The sequence below is a fragment of the Vanacampus margaritifer genome, chromosome 2 (genome assembly GCF_051991255.1).
Source record: "Vanacampus margaritifer isolate UIUO_Vmar chromosome 2, RoL_Vmar_1.0, whole genome shotgun sequence".
NCBI lineage: Eukaryota > Metazoa > Chordata > Actinopteri > Syngnathiformes > Syngnathidae > Vanacampus > Vanacampus margaritifer.
Genome location: NC_135433.1, coordinates 11135605 through 11154040, shown reverse-complemented (window position 1 = coordinate 11154040; position 18436 = coordinate 11135605). Strand labels below are relative to the sequence as shown.

General features: G+C 39.5%; 1 protein-coding gene and 1 long non-coding RNA gene across 2 annotated transcripts in view; one reads left to right on the top strand and one right to left on the bottom strand.

Annotated features, from left to right (window-relative positions):
• Window positions 1-4734, top strand: part of LOC144042722 (uncharacterized) — a 13455-nt gene extending 8721 nt beyond the window's left edge. Inside the window, exon 3 of the long non-coding RNA XR_013290966.1 lies at window positions 4018-4734. This is a non-coding gene — a long non-coding RNA (uncharacterized LOC144042722). The remainder of the gene's footprint in view (window positions 1-4017) is intronic.
• Window positions 1-18436, bottom strand: part of cacng3b (calcium channel, voltage-dependent, gamma subunit 3b) — a 34075-nt gene that overhangs the window by 7853 nt on the left and 7786 nt on the right. The window contains exons 2-3 of the mRNA XM_077555623.1: window positions 6229-6312; window positions 4106-4246 (exon numbers count right to left, since the gene is read on the bottom strand). Coding sequence (XP_077411749.1) covers window positions 4106-4246; window positions 6229-6312 — 225 coding nt within the window. The remainder of the gene's footprint in view (window positions 1-4105; window positions 4247-6228; window positions 6313-18436) is intronic.

Sequence of the window (18436 nt, the reverse complement as noted above, 5' to 3'; positions counted from 1 at the left end):
AAATGTAACAAAATCCTGCATGAGCACGACGATATCAACATTTAAATGTGTTTAACGGGATTGCCGGTGTTCTACTTCAATCACTGTCAAATGCTTTGGTTTGACTTTACAGCTTCTGAGTTTGCAAATATATTTCAAATTAGTTGGTCAGTTAGTTTGAGTTTTCATCTTTGAATGGTTAAAAAGTAAAGCTAGAGATGTGATGGACATCCAGTCAAGGAATATGTGAAGCATATTTGTCTCATGGAGACATTTGTCTCCAATGTTTACAAAACACTACAGACACTTATGTTCATGCTTTATGGTTATGTACTCCGGTTATGTATTTCTGGACTAAAGTCTTAGAAAAACTTTCCGCTATTTTGGACTGTAGGATACCTTTATCTCCAAACTTGTGTTTGCTAGGCGACCTAACAACAACTGACTTACCGCATAAACAATTTCAATCTACACTTGTAGCCCTTAATATCGCGAAAAAAAACAATTCTTGTTAACTGGAAAAATAAACAAACTCTGAATATCGACCAATGGTCTAACCTCCTCATAAATCACATTTTAATGGAAAAAATATCTGCCTCAAATAAAAACCAAATATCAAAATTTATAGAAACATGGTCTACGTATATAGAGTTTTTTTAACCTAATTCTGGTTACTTAATTCTGCCTGTTAGCGAGAGCCACCACATCGTGATAACTTACATTGATGTTTCTGCATTTGGCAATTTATTATTATATTATATTATTAGTATGGGATTTTTTTTAATAGGTTTTAGGTGAACTAATAAATACACACACACTCGCACGCACGCACACGCACATACACATACTCACCCACATACAAAAAAAAATATATATATATATATATAAAAAGAAAAAAAAAGGAGAGCAATGATGACATGTTAAATCGAATGAACAATACTGAGCTATCCAGGAAAAAAAAAAAAAGGAATATGTGAAGCAGAGCGGTCATGGAGCAGGGGAAAGAGACAACACACACACACACACACACACACACACACACACACACGCACACACACACAGCTGGTCTCCCCTATTCCATATTATTAGTCCAGAATACAGTGCTCATGCAGAGTGGTGGAACGTACAGAATGGGGACAATTAGCCGCCTGTAATTAAGCACAATCAGCCTCACACTTTTGTGGTAAATAATTACCAATTTGGCCTGAAGAATTTCCTACAAAACCCCAGTGGGGCCCTCCACATCCGACTGAACAGCAATTACAGCCCTTGTTGTGTGTCGGGGGCAAGAGCAGACGTGCGTGTGTGTGTTTATGAGATATCCTATGTGTCTGGAAACAGAGGCTGATGATGCGCGTCTGTGTCAATGCGTGCTTCAAATCTCAATCGGCTCGGCTGTTGTGTCCAATCTCCACAATCTGACTCCACAGGCCTTCTCCTCAGTGAGCTTTGAATGGTCCTCAACACATACAGTAAATGATTAGAGCTGAACCTGCTTGATCTATGTGGCTGTTCAGCATCACACTTATTGACACTGACATACACACACACACACGCGTGTTGATATTTGAATATATAATTCATTACGATAGAGCATATTTGGGGCTTCAGGTAAGTCCCTCCATTTCAGGACATGTAGATAAAATGAAAGCAATATTGTTTGGCTGTGTTGCCTTGTGAAGAGTGCTGGCCACACTGAAAAGATATAGACCCTTAAATGTTGAACATCAGTATACAGACGCTCCCCTACTTACGAACATTCGAGTTGCGAACAACGGTACATACGAACATTTCTGCGCGTACAGTATGTCGAAAAATGTTTGGAAAGAAATGCTGTAAGTTAGATTTTGTATTGCGCGTAGTGCTTCTTTCCGCCGCTAATTCCCGACGATTGGCGCTGTGAGAGCTCATTGGAGGCTGAGCAACGTGGCGAGGAGGAGGAGGAAGAAAACGCCGGTCCCCATGAAGCAAGAAATAACTTTTGAAGCCGATTCCAGCGACGACGAAGAATCTCTCATGATATAAAATCCTCCTCTTCCTCCTCCTCCATCATCTCCTTAAGCATCGAGTACATCTTCCAAAAGTAAGTTAAACTTCATTTTATTTATCTTATTACGTACATGTACATACTGTGTGTGTGTCTTTCGCTCTCTCTCTCTCTAACATACGTAGTACAGTACAGTACTGTACGTATTCTCTCCATTTTATTTTATTTTTTTCAGTACAAACCAATGCAGGTTACTTGTACAAGCCTTAAACATACTTATATAAACCTTCAATATACTTATATAGGCTTTAAACATAAATTATAATACAAAATATAGCACTGAAGCAACTTACGAACAAATTCACCTTACGAACGATCGTCCGGAACGTAACTCGTTCGTAAGGTGGGGAGCGTCTGTATACAGTATTTGTGTATTTGTGTTAGGGCTGAATGATTTTGAATATTAATCTTATTGCAATCACCCCCATTGTCTGTATTGCAATAAATAAATAAAAAAGATTTATTATGTACAGTACAGGCCAAAAGTTTAGACGCACCTCATTTAATGTGTCAATTTCTTTATTTTCATGACTATTTACATTGTAGATTCTCACTGAAGGCATCAAAACTAAGAATGAACACATGGAGTAATGTAGGTAAAAAAAGGTGAAATAATTGAAAACATGTTTTATATTCTACTTTCTTCAAAATAGTCACTCTTTGCTCTGATGATTTTTTTTGCACACTCTTTGCATTCCCTAGATGAGCTTCAAGAGTAGTCGCCCGAAATGGTTTTCCAACAGTATGGAAGGAATTCCCAGAGGTGAGAATGCCGAGTCATCAGAGCAAAAGGTGGCTATTTTGAACAAACTAGAATCTAAAACATATTTTCACTTATTTCACCTTTTTTTGTGTTGTTGTTAAGTATATAACTCCACACTTTTGGCCTGTACTGTATACATCTTTTGGTGTTAGGCTTAAGCTAAAATAAAGGCAAATGCAACATGCATTATTATGGAAAACATTTTTCAATATATTTTATAGGCAGTCATCACGACTAAGCACTCCAACTTTTCACAAAATGATATGCAAACATGTGGACTGAACTTATCTAGACACTATATAAGCAAATAAAATATGCACATATATATATTTTTTTTTTTCTCCCAAATTTCAGCCATTGCAATTTCCAAATTGCACTCTACAACAATCCAATGTTAATTGCATTGGAAATATTGTTCAGCCTCATTTTGTGTGAACTAGAATGATCAATATTGTATCAAAATGACTGAGGATCACGATAATGTTGGCCTTTACTCATTTTATCTAGATGGGGCTCATCGACATTTTATAAATTAATTCATATTTTAGTATCCATTTAACATTACAATGATAGCATTCACTATACTTTCATGCTCTTATTTTCATGTTCGTTATTATGACAAGGTCAAAAGGGTAACTTGAAATACAAAGTACAGTAAACATGCCCCCCCCCCACCCCCGGCTCCAATTACTTAAAAGAGGGCAGCTGAACAACAATTCAATTTGAACACCTGTACAAGAAAGGAACTTGACATTAATATTAGAGCTGTCAAACGATTAGAATTTTAAATCAGATTAATCACATCTTGGAATTTTGATTCATCACGATTAACCGCTTAATAAAAAAGTCTTTTTTTATCAACATTTTTGTCCCGCCAAATTTTAAGATGTTAGGAGGACGTCTTCACCATTTTTTGATCCACTGCACACGCTCATCCGCCTCTTTTTCTAATCCATTAATTGCTTAAAAAGGAGAAAAATGACCCCAATATTTTGACATGAACAAATATTCTAAATGTCATACGCAAACATTTATTAAATGCCTGTGCTACCTTAAACATAGCCATCCGCTGTCACGCTAAAGGATAATCTACGGTCATAATTAATAGTGCAATTAATCTGCGTTAATTAATTAATTAATCAATTAATGCGATCATTTTTTGTGCTTAATTAATCAGTTAACGCTTTAACTTTGACAGCACTATTTAATATGCAACATGCATTTGCAGCAGCAAGACAAGAAATGCGCAAAGCAGAAAGGATGCACTCGGATCTACTTGATGCCACTTCCGGGACACATTTGCGGTGCGCACTGACCTGCGGAGACAAAGAAGATTCCTGCGCTGAGGATGACGTTGTGTCGGCTGCGGTAAAACTCACTGGCGGCTACACAGAGTCCTCCCAAGAACAGCAGACCCACACTCATGATGGGGAAGATACTGGAGGCACGCACTGCACCTGTTTGGTTCAAACAAGCTGTTTGCTTAATGAAATTTGGCAGTCCCGCAGTACAGGTTACCAAAATAGCAGCAATGGATGTCACAATGACTAGCGCATAAGTGAGTGCCCCCGAGCTGCTTTTCAAACTGAATGCTAAGGGTTTAACCACAAGAGATTTTTTTTTTTTTTTTTTGTACTTGATGCTAATGTGGTGAAAGTTGAGTTGAAGTCAATAAATCGATGGCATTGATATGCACCCGTTTCACGTCATAAAGGTACATTTTTACAGACTGGCATCCAAACATATAAAAACAAGTGATCTTGAACATGTTAAAGCAGAGCAAAGCGAGAAAGGAAAACTGGATGAAGGCAAGACAGATGGAGAGACTCACTGACACATATGCGGGCCAAATAATGAGAAATATTTGTCAGGATCCCATATGTGCACGCAGTGTGATGGCATAGTGAAGGATCCTTGCAAACAGCCCGTCATACTGGGCTGCGTTGTTTTGAAGGAAGCAATTATAAACTGTTTTGTTGATTACAAAACATAACCAGCATTCCTGAAAGAGCAGTGACCAATGGTTTTACGGGGTTGAGCATATAGGCCCCGCCCCCGTAGCCCACGCCCCTGGGCTGAATGAAATGCCGGTCACTAGGTCCTGGCTCCCTATTGGCTGGCCGGCTCTCAACCTTGTGCTCGAATTGGCGGCCTCTGGGGATGTTGCTCTGTGTTCAATGGAGCAATGAAAAAGAGGCTCCAGCTGATTTGTCTCCCTCTTTTTTCCCACCCCCCTGTTGCTGTTAATATTTCCCTCTCCATCCATCTTTACAGTTAACAATCAGAGGACAAAAACACATCCTGCGACCATTTTCTCCTCTAATACTTTTATAGATGTATGTGGAAATAACAGGATGGTTTGTCATTTCCCCCCCCCTAACAAACTGTAGTTGATGATAAAAGCCTGTACGCTGGTTAAAATCACTCGCTCTCTGGTTAGGCATCTTTCCCAAAGAGAATCTTTCACCTTGCAGGGAAAGAGTAGAAAACAATATACATTTATCTGAGTCAAGGCAGCGTACTGTAAGAGTGGTCTATCCATCTCTTCAGTGCTTTGATGTTGTTAAGCCAGCCAGGACTGCTGCCTCTAGCAGCAACTGTCCAATCAGTAATTGCAAGTACGGCAGGCCTGTCAAGCTTAGATGCAGGATGTCCTTTGCTATTAGTTGCCATTCATACAGTAGGATTTGTCATCATTATTTTAATATGTGGTATCATGATTAGACATCACAGGGAAATTGAACTGTATATGTTGTTAACATTATTACTTCTTTATTTTATATTTTAACCATGTTGAATTTAGTTATAGATGTGTAGAGCAGGTGAAATAATGTTAAACTCAATATAACTCGACCTTGACCTATCTGTTATCTTCTTTTTTGTCTAAAATCCCTTTCCAGTGTCCTGCTTGAGAAAGTTCAATCTGTTTACTGAGATTCTGTTTTGAGAAAGTGCACACTGAGAACATGTTTTGGCTAAAAGTGATGAAAGTGCAAGCTGGCATATTGAGATTCTGTTTTGTTCTCACATGAAAGATCAACATAGAATATCGTGAGAATCAATCTGTTTTTCGTATTCGATGGGAGGAGAAGAGGCGTTTTTCTTTCAAACTCTGATTGTAATAAAGGGCTGTCTCTCAGGGGGGGGGGGGGGGGGGGGGAGGCACGCACTCTTGGATGGCACTCTTTACGTGATATTCAACTGTGTGACCGGAGATCTCTGTAATAAATCATCCTTGCAAGGACCCTTTTCACAAAGAAATCTCATCTTCAATTTTTTGGACACGCAAAAGATTACAAATTATATCTTACGCCATCAATGTCTAACTGTCTAAAAGGAAGTCACAGCCTAAAAATGAAATTAGATGCTGTACTGAAAGTTCAACATTGTTATGGATCAAGTATGGTGCAATGTGATGCGTGTTTATTGATAAACGTACGCAGGAGGTATTCAGCGGCATCTGCCTCGTAGTCAGCATCCTCTGGAAAGTGATCGATCTTCTTACACACACCTCGGAAAGTTCCTAGAGAGGCAGAACAGGATTGTTGAGTGTTAAATAGCATTTGTTTAACTTGCCATTAACTGTATGTAAAACACAGACATTGATTTCCAGGCTTTAATTGTGTTCAGTCTCACTGGAGGCTTTATTCCTCCAGCCTATTACTTTTCTACCCGTGGTAAAATTCTGGGATATTGTAATAGGAGGTAAGAGAAAAAAAATTGCAGTAAAAGGAGAGCCACAGTTGCTGATGAACTTTCACAGGTGAATGGCCAACTAGACTGTCTCCAGCTCCTGATGTCACACAGTAGGCCACACCCCTTAAAGGCATGCATTGACACACAAACTAACAACGTGTTGGACTTTTTTAGCTTAACTACATTTTATAAAAGCTTTTTATTTCTTTACATTCTCTTTTATTATGTTTAATATTCATATTTTACAGCACAGTGCCTTTTCTCTGTTAAAATAAAACTATGAAAACAAATGTGGTGCTTTTAGGAGCATGGTAGTTTAATTCATTGTATTGCTTAAAATGTATTTGATATAGGATAGGCATGTAACTAAAATAATATTTTAATAAACAAATATTCTGTTGATTTTTAATGAATCAGATAAAAAAAAAAAAAACGTTTGAATTTCCATTCCTTTATTCCAATACACGACATTATTTCAAACTGAACAAAAAAAACAATTATGATTCCGGTTCTGGTTTTTGGTTTGGTCTGTAACATGTCAGAAAATAGGCAAAAACTTTGATCGTTGTTTCCAACATAAAAGCAAATTCTATCTTATTTTGAAAACACATAAAGATCATAAGGCTGCTTTCATGGAGGTCTAGAGAAATCTGAAACTGAAATTTCAAGTATTTGAACAATTTGAAACTAAACAAGGTATAGGCAGTAAACGATTAATCAATTAACAGCATAATTAGCAATTTGAGAATTTAGTAATTTTTGGCAATACCGGGTATGCATTGGATGTTTTATTTGTAAAAAAATAACAATGAAATATTTGTATAATAAGCTCCTCGTTGTCTGTATTTATTATCATTATTATTTTGACTCTAATATACGAGTCACCGAAATTGAGTTAAGGTAGCAGCGGCACCGTATGTGTGTGCGTACATGTACTAAGAACACTCTTACACAAACTGATCAGACATACAAGAAAAAAGCATGAGAGGAGAAAAAAAAAGGATGGCAGATGATAGCGGACAGGTAACCTTCAGGCTATTTGTGGGCAAACACTAATGAAAAGTCTTATCATGCCTGCCCCGCACACACGCACCCATACACACAATTACGCACGCACACGTTAAAGCAGCCTACGTAACACGATACATGAACACTATCAATCATGCATGTAAGTGAAAGCTTCTGGATTATTTATATCGTGTGTTTTTGTGTTTGTTAGGGGGAAGTATGTGTTTGTGTGATATCGACTGGGCTGCGGATGCTACGAGCACGCCTCGTGTCAGCCAGAGAGTGACTCATCCTCCTTTGTGGAAGAAGTCCTCCTCCCAGTGCTCGCACACTCACAGGTGGGAATGTGTGCACGCGCTCGCCGCATGTGGCTTAATTTCTTCCCATCATCCTGTCCCATTCACACATGGTCAACGCCACAGGGGATGAGGGGGAGGTGATGGTTTGGGGGTGAGATGAAGGAGGGTGGCAAGAGAGGAAGTGCTTGTGAAAGAGGTTTGGCCATAGAACGGCAGAGGAGGAACGGGAGGAAATGTGCTGCTGAGGCATTTGCATATGAAGAGTTTCTCGCACTTCACATCCTCCATAAATTGAGTAATCCAGCAGGAGCAGTCATGGCTTGATGGTTGCTACGCTGACTGACACATTTCAGGGCTTTAATGATTACAATTAATGCAGATCATTTACGTGTCTTACAGTTTTCCATCCTGCTCCATTTGCAGCACAATGTGTTATTCTTGTTACCGGACTTGACAATAAATCCCAGCCTGAGAGAAGAAGAAAAAAAAGTCTCAGTAGTTCTCTTTATTCTTTTGGCACTCATCCCAGAGTTGTACTGAGCTAGTTTTAAAACAGGTCACAACTACAGTATAACGTCTTTTAAATTGGCTGGGACGTTCCAAAAAGCAGTGTGGTACTTTGGTTGTTTCACATTGGGACATATTTGTCAGCTCCCTCGCTCTCAAACTCAAATGTTGAACTTTTACCAACACATTCACAGCAGAGATAATTTGATTGAATTTCCTCTCTGAATAGAGACCCGATTCCCTGCAGGAAGTAACAAAAATGTGTCTGTGGCCGCTGTAATTGGTCAAATGTGGCTCAGCGGAAACAAGCTAAAGTGCAAACCCTGTGAAGCTAATTACTTGACTTGAGACTTCTCATTAAACGGGACCAAACATTTGATGTAGCGCGCCGTCCATCTGACAGCCTGCACACCGTTTGATGTCTTGCACTCTTCCATTGCTGCTGCTGCAGACAGCTGCTGCACATCAGTGCATGCCGCTATCATCTTCGGTTCAAGGAATACGTTTTGACATCCAGCCGGGTGCTCTACAATTATTTCAGTATGCGCGTTGCTTTTTAGCGTGGCCATAGTGTCTGTAAGATGTGTTTACGTTTTGGTAGTTGACAGAGAATGGGACTTTTATTTCTTTAGTAAAACTCAGGATGAATCAAATCTGCATACCAATGAAGCAAGCAAAAAGCTCAAGATGTGTTCTTACGCTGCATGCTGACACATACAAATCGCAATAATTCCAGCAGCATCTAAGAAACACCACTAGGTGCCAGTAACACTTTCCTATTACCTCCCCTTTATAAGCACACTTCAAAGGGTGAGTAGTTTGACGTAGTTATATCATACAGTGGGGCTCTTCTCTTTATACTTGTATAGCATTTAGGAATGTTACGATATTATCTAGCACTTATACTGCCAAGCAAGGGCCGATATACCTTCCCCTGCTCAAACTCTGGTCCGGGGCCTTTTGGCCCTGCACATTTGAATTAAGAAGTTGCAGTCTTAACGGTCAGACTCTGTTCATATGTCAATGTCTACACAGCCATTAAGCTGGAATGTGACCCACCCAGTGTCGCACACACTAGTGTTGAACTGATGCTTATAAAAGTCGAGTTATGTGGAAGTTTGTGTCAGTTCAACATGAACTATATTTTCAGAAAAGTAAACTTTGTTGTGGATGTAAAGTATAATTTTGCCTGAGAATTGGAGCAGGGAGGAAAAAAATCTTGGCAGTATAAGTGCTAGAGGGGAAGTCAACCCTAAAATTTTCTTTACAATGATATGTTTGAATTGAATTGAATTGAAATTTATTCGGACAGCACCAATATCCCCACAAAATCGTGAAAAGCACATAAACACACATACAAAAAAATAACATCAACAAACATACTGTATATATAAAAGTACATATACACATGCAATACTATATATATATATATATATATATATATATATATATATATATACACACACACACATATATAATGTATACCATGTCAGCCGAGGAAAATAACATGTACTATCTATCTATCTATCTATCTATCTATCTATCTATATATATATATATAGAGAGAGAGAGAGAGAGAGAGAGAGAGAGAGAGAGAGAGAGAGAGAGAGAGAGAGAGAGAGAGAGAGAGAGAGAGAGAGAGAGAGAGAGAGAGAGAGAGAGAGTGAGAGTATAAATAAAAATATAGGTAACCATAGAACCGAGTATCTAGTAACCAATCCTCCATCATTGACAATCAGAAAAGTACAGAAAAAATACATAGTTTTATAAATCCAAAAAGAAAAACAAACCACAACCAGCTCTTTCATATTGTCTAGCTGTTTTACTTGCTTAAAGTTGGTCAGGTTGACCATTCCACAACTTCATCCCCCGAACAGATATACACATGTTTTTAAGTGTGGTGTCTCTGAAAAAACAAAAAACAAAAAGTGTGGTGTGGATTGCTGTATAGTCTAAACACAGTCAGTCGTCTGATTAATATTGCACTTGTGGAATATAAATTGAGCATCAAAATACACCCATTGTTATCCAGCTCAGGGGGCGGCCATTTTGCCAAAATGACATCACGGTTGCTCAGGGCTCCAGATAACGACCAATCACGGCTCACCTGTTTTATGAGTTTGGTCATGTGACATTCACAAGCTGAGCCATGATTCGTTACCTAAGTTCTAGCAACTGTGATGTCGTTTCCAGTCGACAGCAAGTGGCAAAATGGCTGCCGAGATGGCTTTTGCTGCTTCATTCATATTCCACAAACACAGTATTAATCAGAATACCAAGTTCATGCACATGAATCCCCATGGAACAACCTCATTTGGTGTCACGGAACGGCTGTGTTTGAGATTTCATATACAATTTATTCTTGAACAAGTGACAGAGTTCAAAGTTTTTGTTGTTTTTTGAAATGAAGCAAAGTTTCAGTATTTCTCCACGTCTCGAAATATCTCACATGATATACATGTAAATTAACATGAACTGACCTTACTTTTTCAAAACGGTTTGTTGGCAAACGATTTCCATATTTGAATGTTACTCTTTAGGCCTCATCTGATTGGATGATAAAAGTTGCAGTAGCGTCACAGAAGGCAAGTGAGGTCTGAGCTGTTCCTGTTGGGTGCATCAAGGTATAAGGAATCATCAATCACAGCTTTGGCAGTCTGGAAATTCATTACACCTCCTGACTTGTAAGTGGACGGATTGGTATTGAATCCTCCTGATGCTAACACGCACGCGCACACACTCACTGGAATAATAGAGATTCATTAAGGCCTGGTGCGCTGGACGTTGCCCGTGTACGCGACTGCAGATGTTCCATCATTATTTTGTGTTTCTATTCGGACAAACTGAGGAACCCACAGCGACTATAAAGAATACAAAAGGAAACTGCATGTCATCTCTGCATTGCACATACAGTACATAAATGCAGCGGACACATCTATCTGGACACATGTGCCTCCCAAAGGTCAGCGTGGCCCGAGGGCAGCACTATGGCATTATGGGAATTCAGAGAATGGAACTCACTGTTCGGTGTGTTCCTTTGCTTGAGTGTTTCTGTGTTTTATCTCATGTGTCATGTTGGCACACTTTGTCCTCCAGGGTGAAATTACAACACATGAACATGTATGTTCCCTCAATTGGACATTTCTTAGAAGCGTACGGACCAAATCAAAGACAAAATGAATGAATGAATGAATAAATAAATAAACAAATAAATAGATAGATAAATAAATAAACAAACAAACAAATAAATAGATAGATAAATAAATAAATAAACAGATAAACACATGATTCTACAAGGGGCCACCCAGAGTGTGGTCATGGACCAGATGCAGCCCACGGGCCTCCAGTTGCCCACCACTGACACAGCCTTTTCAACACTATCTTATGATTGCAAAGGAAGGTCACGGCGCATCATGTGCATCATCAGTGTTGTTGGTGTCTCTCGTAAAATTACTGGACGGTAACAGGCTGTGCATGCACTGAAAGCAAGCAAACGCAGTGCCTTCAAACAAGGTTAAACAGAAGACAAACACAAACAACAGTGTGAGCACCCAAATGTTCCAACGTTTGTGATGAGTTGCGTATGAGGTGCCAGCTGTGTGCCCTTCATATGACTCTCTCACTTCCCATATAAACACACACATACACACACCAAACTCATACAAGCAAACTGTTTAATTATTTAAAAGACAAAGCACTAGCATCGAAACATCGAGCCAATTGTATTGTGGCGTTCACACAAGCAGCGACACAGTCGAACCTTTGAACCTTTCTCTATGGAGGTGCATGTTTTCCCTATGCTTGTGTGGTTTTTCTCCAGGTACTCAGGTTCTTGCTAAAACAGGCATGGTATAGCAGGTTATATGGTTCTTACGACTGTCCTTGGGTGCGAATGAACGAGTGTGAATGTTTTGTCATTGAATCAGTCCCGTGGTCGCCATCACAGTCTGGTTTGGTGCTGCCACAAAGATGGACAAAATCCGCCTGCTACGGACAGTTAAGACTGCCGAGAAGATCATCAGTTATCCTCCAACCCACTCTTGAGTAAGAACTACGACAAGGGCAGAGAAAAATGTTTTGAACCCTTCACATCCTGGTCACCACCTCTTCCAGCTCCTTTCCTCGGGTACTACAAGTATGCACATTGCACACTAAAGCTAACAGACATTCCAATCACTTCTTCCCTCTTGTCATTAACTCCCTAAACAGTTGACTCACAATTTTATAGTGGCATTTTGCAAATTTGTGCCAATTTTTGCACATCCCTGCTATACCGAATTCATTATAATAGCTTTGGCACTTTTGTGGATTATTTGCACAATATGTTACACCCTAAATGTTCATCTTATAGTTTCTTGATGCTATTTCACTGGAGTTTTTTTTTTTTTAATTATGTTTTCTTTCTTTTTTTCTTTACTCTTAACTCTTTGACTGCCAGACGTTTTCAGAAAAGGGATGCCGTGGGCGCCAGCCGATTTAAGCATTTTTGACTGGTCTTTCAAGGTCCACAGAAAATGTGGTGTTTGGACTATGGAAACACACATACTACCAAATGAAAGATTGGACTCTCATCTTTCATCAGAAAAAAAAGTTTGTTTCTACCTTATTCCGTTTTTCAGTAATCAACAATAGAAAATGGTTAGTTTCACCTCTGTTTTGAAACAACGTCTGTTAACGTCTTTGGCACTCCTCCCTAGGATTTTACTAAACGTTATTTAACGTTTTTGGCAGTCAAAGAGTTAAATGTTTTTAAAGTTTCTTGTTTCGGTGTTTTGTTGTCAATGTATGTTCTTTTAGTAATGTTTGTATGATACTATTGTTTTCTCCGCTATGTTTCCGAATGTCGTTATCTGTTGTGTTTGTTGATGCTTATAGGTGTTGTCGTGTCTTTGCTTGTGTAAAGCCCATTGAGTTGCTTTGTGTATGAACTGTGCTAAAGTGTACTGTGATAAAATTGCCTTGCCTTGCCCAGAATGACTCATACTACCGAAACAAATTCCATGCTGGCTCAATAAAGATTATTCCGATGTGCCCTATAGTTGGCTGGAGACCAGTCCAAGGATGTCACACATCTCTTGCTCAGATTTCGCAGGTAAGCTCCAACTCTCACACACAAAAGTCTTGGTTTTCATCCCCATGGAACATTCAACCGTGCTTTCTCACCCCCAGCCTAAATATCGTTCTCCATGCATCACATTTTTAATGTACAAAGCTACTTTTTTGTTTCGTTTTTTTTGCTTTCAAGCTCCCAAGAAAGTGTAACATGCAAGGGATAGTGCTATTAGGAAGCCTAATTGTGCTTACTAGGGGTGGGAATCTTTGAATGTCTTACAATTCAATTCAATTCAGATTTTTGGGTCTGGGATTCGATTCAGAATCGATTTTCGATTAAGAACGATTTTTGATTCAAAATGATTTGATTGACAATGATTTTTGCTTCAATCTATACATGTGCAAGGAATTGTAATGCTCTACTCCAGTCTGACTCGCTAACGCTAATTAGCGCGCTACTCGCGGCACTTTTATCACTCAAAAGAATGGCTCCACACTGTAAAAAAAATAGTTTTATTGAAATAACTTGATCGTGACTTTTTCCTTTTACTCTCTAATGTGGCTACACCTTAACAGTGTATTTGGCCGCGAGGAACCACACTGCCCCTCAGTGGCCAAACCGGGTACAACATGAACAGCGCTCCAAATAAAGGCACACACAGACAAAGGCAAGACAGTACAAAATAATTTAAATAAAATTGATTTTGGGACATTTAAAATCGATTCTGAATCGTACTAAATGAGAATCGCGATTCTTATGACAATCGATTTTTTGGCACACCCCTAGAATCAATGTTTGTGTTTTTTGATCTTGCTAAGTCAGGGGTAGGGAACCCTGTTCCTTAAGAGCCACTGTCCTATCCGTTTTCGATTTCTCCCTCCTCCAACACAGCTGAGTTAAATGATCAGCTCATCAGCAAGCTCTGTAGAAGCCTGATAACGATCTTGTTCATTGAGTCAGGTGTGTTTGTAGAGGGAGACATCAAAAACAGGCAGGACAGTGGCTCGCGAGAACAAGGGTTGCTATGTAGTTCGGTCAGGTGAAATCTATCACCTGTACTATTTTATTCCTAAGAACAAAGCAGCAATAATGGCAGCTGGTGTGGCTAAAGGGGTCACTGTGACTATACTTATTTTGCTAACTAAACACATAAAAACAAGGTAAACATTGGTTGGTTCTAAGGCTAGAACGGATCCAATCACTTTTCAATAATTGAATTGGGACAAATGACTTCTGTTTGCAAACATTCTCCAGTCTTGGTATGAATTAAGCTTGTGAACCGAAGTTTGACTTTATTGTACATGGAATATCAGAAGGGATGTCTGGTAACATACCCAACGTTAAAGTTGGCGGAATAAAATAATTTCTTTCACCCCAACCTGGTTGCTTTGGGAGTCAAGATAGCAAACAACATCTGTTCAAAAATCCAGCAAGGGACCTTTTCTTGTCGCATCTCTTCCCCTCCACCGATAACGCTCACTAATGAAGGCATAACATGCCTCCAAGCTGTCCCTAATCAGATGGTGCGTGTTCCAAAAGCTGCGTGCGATCCAAACCAGCCAGATGCACACACAAGCACATGCATGACCAAGAAGAAGACGCCGAGGATGCGGTGAGCGAGGGTGAGGAAAAGCAAGTTAAAAAGCAGATCAAATTGGGCCGCTTGTTTCTTCCGAGCGCCTCTGACAGCGCAGCGTGGGTGACGGAACCACTTCCTCTCTTCCTCTCCTAATGTGCGTCTACCTCGCTTTCTCTCTCACTTCTTTCAGGAGAAGGAGAGAGGATCCAGGCAAGAGAGAGGGAAAGAGGGAGAGGCAGGAAGAAGCTAGTTTCCACGGTGATGGCTGATGAACGGGAGCGAGGTGCGTTGTGCTTGGATGCACATCTCACATTTACCCCCCCCCCCACGCCCCACCCCCCATTTTTTTCTTCAGCTTGTTCATCCTCAAGCACACATATTCACCCCTCTCTTGCCAAAACACTTTTCTGTTCCAAATGTTCTCATCGCATCCCCTTAGGTTGACTCCCTCCCTCAATTCAAAAGCAGACATTTAAACTGGGGCTATGCTGTACTGCTTTTGAAGAATACAAATCAACAGTTCCAAGGTACTTGAACCTGAATTCTTAGGGGTGCATTTATTCGGTAACACACACGCAACCCACACAAAAGGCAAACATTAATACATGGATTTTAATTCATCCTTGGCTTCCTCTAACTGTATTTTAAAATGTACTCAAAGACAAATGAACAGAACGTTTTTGAGACAAGCTGCTGTGTGACCTTTGGCTTCAAAGTATTTTCTGGCAAGTGTAGAGACACTCCCGACAGAAAATACAAGCCCTTCCAATGCATATTCATGTTTGATTCATTCATAATTCACTCGGTAGTGGAGTGATCTGTTGAATACAGTATCCAATATCTATTAAACTTGAAACAGGAACACAACTACTATGTGTAAAGCTAGAGCCCGCCAACACTCTAGAAGTGTTCTGGCTGTTACCACCAACAAACGAACCGTGATTTGGAATCTATTAAATGAAGCGTTTTCTGGAATCATAAGACATTATACCAACAAAAAATGTATTATTTTTAGGGGTTAAAATGTTTAATCATAATTCATTGCATGACTTCAATAGTTAACTCACGATTAATCGCAAATTTTACATCTGTTCTAAATGTACAATAAAAAAAAATTCTGAAGTGAAAACTATTCAAACTAACAGAAATATGGCTACATATTTTAGTCATTGCTACAGTAATTTCATTATTATACATTATAATTCATAAAATTGAGTTAAAATAAAAAAAAATTGTGCTGTACTGTAAAAAAAAAAGTGATAAAATGTTTGTGTTGAGGTCAAATTTCTGCCACTAGATGGCATAATTGCATTTGTAAGACGGTGGTGACAGCTCAGTTCTTTTTTTTCTTTTTCTTTTTTTAAATATTAAGTGCTATCTAATCTTTAACATGAAGTAACTTGTGAAATTCTGCACATTTTTAAAATTGTAAAATACAACTTGGCCTCGGTCTCCACAAATATATGCATTTATTACTGCTAAATTTTGATGTGCGACTGGAATTCCCCCAGTAGAGGCTTTTCCAAGTAAGGGGCATCTATCGCACGTTAAAAAATTTGGGGGAAAAAACTAAAAACTCATTTTTACACACCTAATTATTTTCTTTAAAGTGAACTTAGAACACATCAGGAAGTCTTCTTTCATAAAGACGGTGGACTGAGAAGAATATGCACCAGAAGAGAAGAAGTTACCATGAAGTTTCAGTGCCATAACAGGGTTAGGGTAGGGGAAGATGTTTACCAGTAGCTATGACTGATGACAGAGCCCAAGTGTTGTTTCTATTGCTTCTGCTGTTTATCCCCTCTACTGGTATTATCTTAGTGGGCTTCTACTAGAGTTTGATCCAAATGAACCAGTGAGTGCGAGTGTGAGAGCGCACTTAGAATACCAAATGGTCTCCTCAGATCGGAACTTAAAAAGTCTTGACAAAGCCGCGTAACACGCAGCACTTAAAATTATCGAGCCTCTTCATCCCCTTTTAAATTTGTTTGTGTTCTTCTAGTCACAACTCTTGCTGCCTAGGACATCGCTCTGTCATTCACTCGCACACACTTTCCCTATCATTTCTGGTCAGCCATTTCCATCCTGGTTTTCGTCTTTTTGTCATTTCTGCCACCCAGCTTGTCTTGGCATTTCTCACGCTATCATTTGACTCCCAGAGCTCAACCAAAGGAGACATATTTTCCACTCCCCTTCTATACCTTTCTTCCTCCACCATCATTTCCTCTGTGATTTATCCTTAAGTCTGCCTTGACTAAGACTTTTTCTGAATCTTTGGTGAGACTTCATTCATTCTACATAGTTTTTAAGGCTTCCCAAACATATTAACATTTAAAAAAAAAAAAAATCATTTTCCTATTGGTCTGGTCCAACAAACAATGATACCAGGCACTTTTTTTTTTATTATCATATAACTTATTTTTAGCCTTCTTTTCTTTCTATTGAGAAAAATCCCCATACAGAAAAATAACCATGAACACATAGTGAGCCTTCAAAAAGGCAAAAGACAAAACACCAAATTGAGTGTGACTATTTTGGACTCTGACAGTAAAAGTGAGGCTCTTCCTTCTCTTCCAGTTCGATCCTCAGCAAAGTGATGCATCCCTTGTCTTCATCTTCATCCACCCCCCCCCCCCACACACACACCTTTCAACACTTTCTTTCCCTCATTTATCTAACACAATAATTTAGACAAGTTGTCTGTCTTTACCCAGCCTGCTTCCTGCCTTCTACATCAGTTAGTTGATTATTTTTTATTTATTTTTAAGACAGACAGCACCCCACATCTTGACTGATTGCCTATTTCCAATTCATCCGATTCTCTTCCTCCCTCCTTCTACCACTTGGGTGATCATTTTGTCTCTATCATTTTAGGAAAAAAAGTGCCTCTATTACCAGGTGGTCTACAGCAGAGTTACACACTCCCCATGGATTCATCCCAAACAGAGGCCATGCACCGCTCATCCATCACTTGGCACCCTCCTTTCCTCCTCCAGCCATGTGCGTCATTCATTCACGTTTGAGTCTCCACTCATGTGTGTTCCGTCCCCTAACCTTTTCTATCCTTGCCTTCTGTGCTCATTCATCACCTCAGCCCCCCTGTGCAAATAAAACATCCAATGCATACCACGCAAGAAGGAAACCACCTGCAAACTATGTGTTTGCTTTGTAATGATCAGCACACTTGGTATTAATTGGGGCTGATTAAAAATATCAATTAAGGCTCCATCCACACGAAAGCCAGATTCAAAGTATCCTCACAAGTTTCTTACCGTTCAGGCCGTTTGTCCACGCGGAGCTTGAAACCGATCACTTTTGAAACCGATCACTTTTGAAACTGAGCTCCAGAGTGGAAAGATTTCAAAACGCGCCCCGTACACGTCCGTCTGAACACCATATGCAGGATACTCCTCCAGTGATGACGTAATGGTCGCAGCTCGATGACAAGCTCGATGACAAACGAAGTCGTTGTCTCTCACCTTGTCTCGTCATCTGCAACCACATC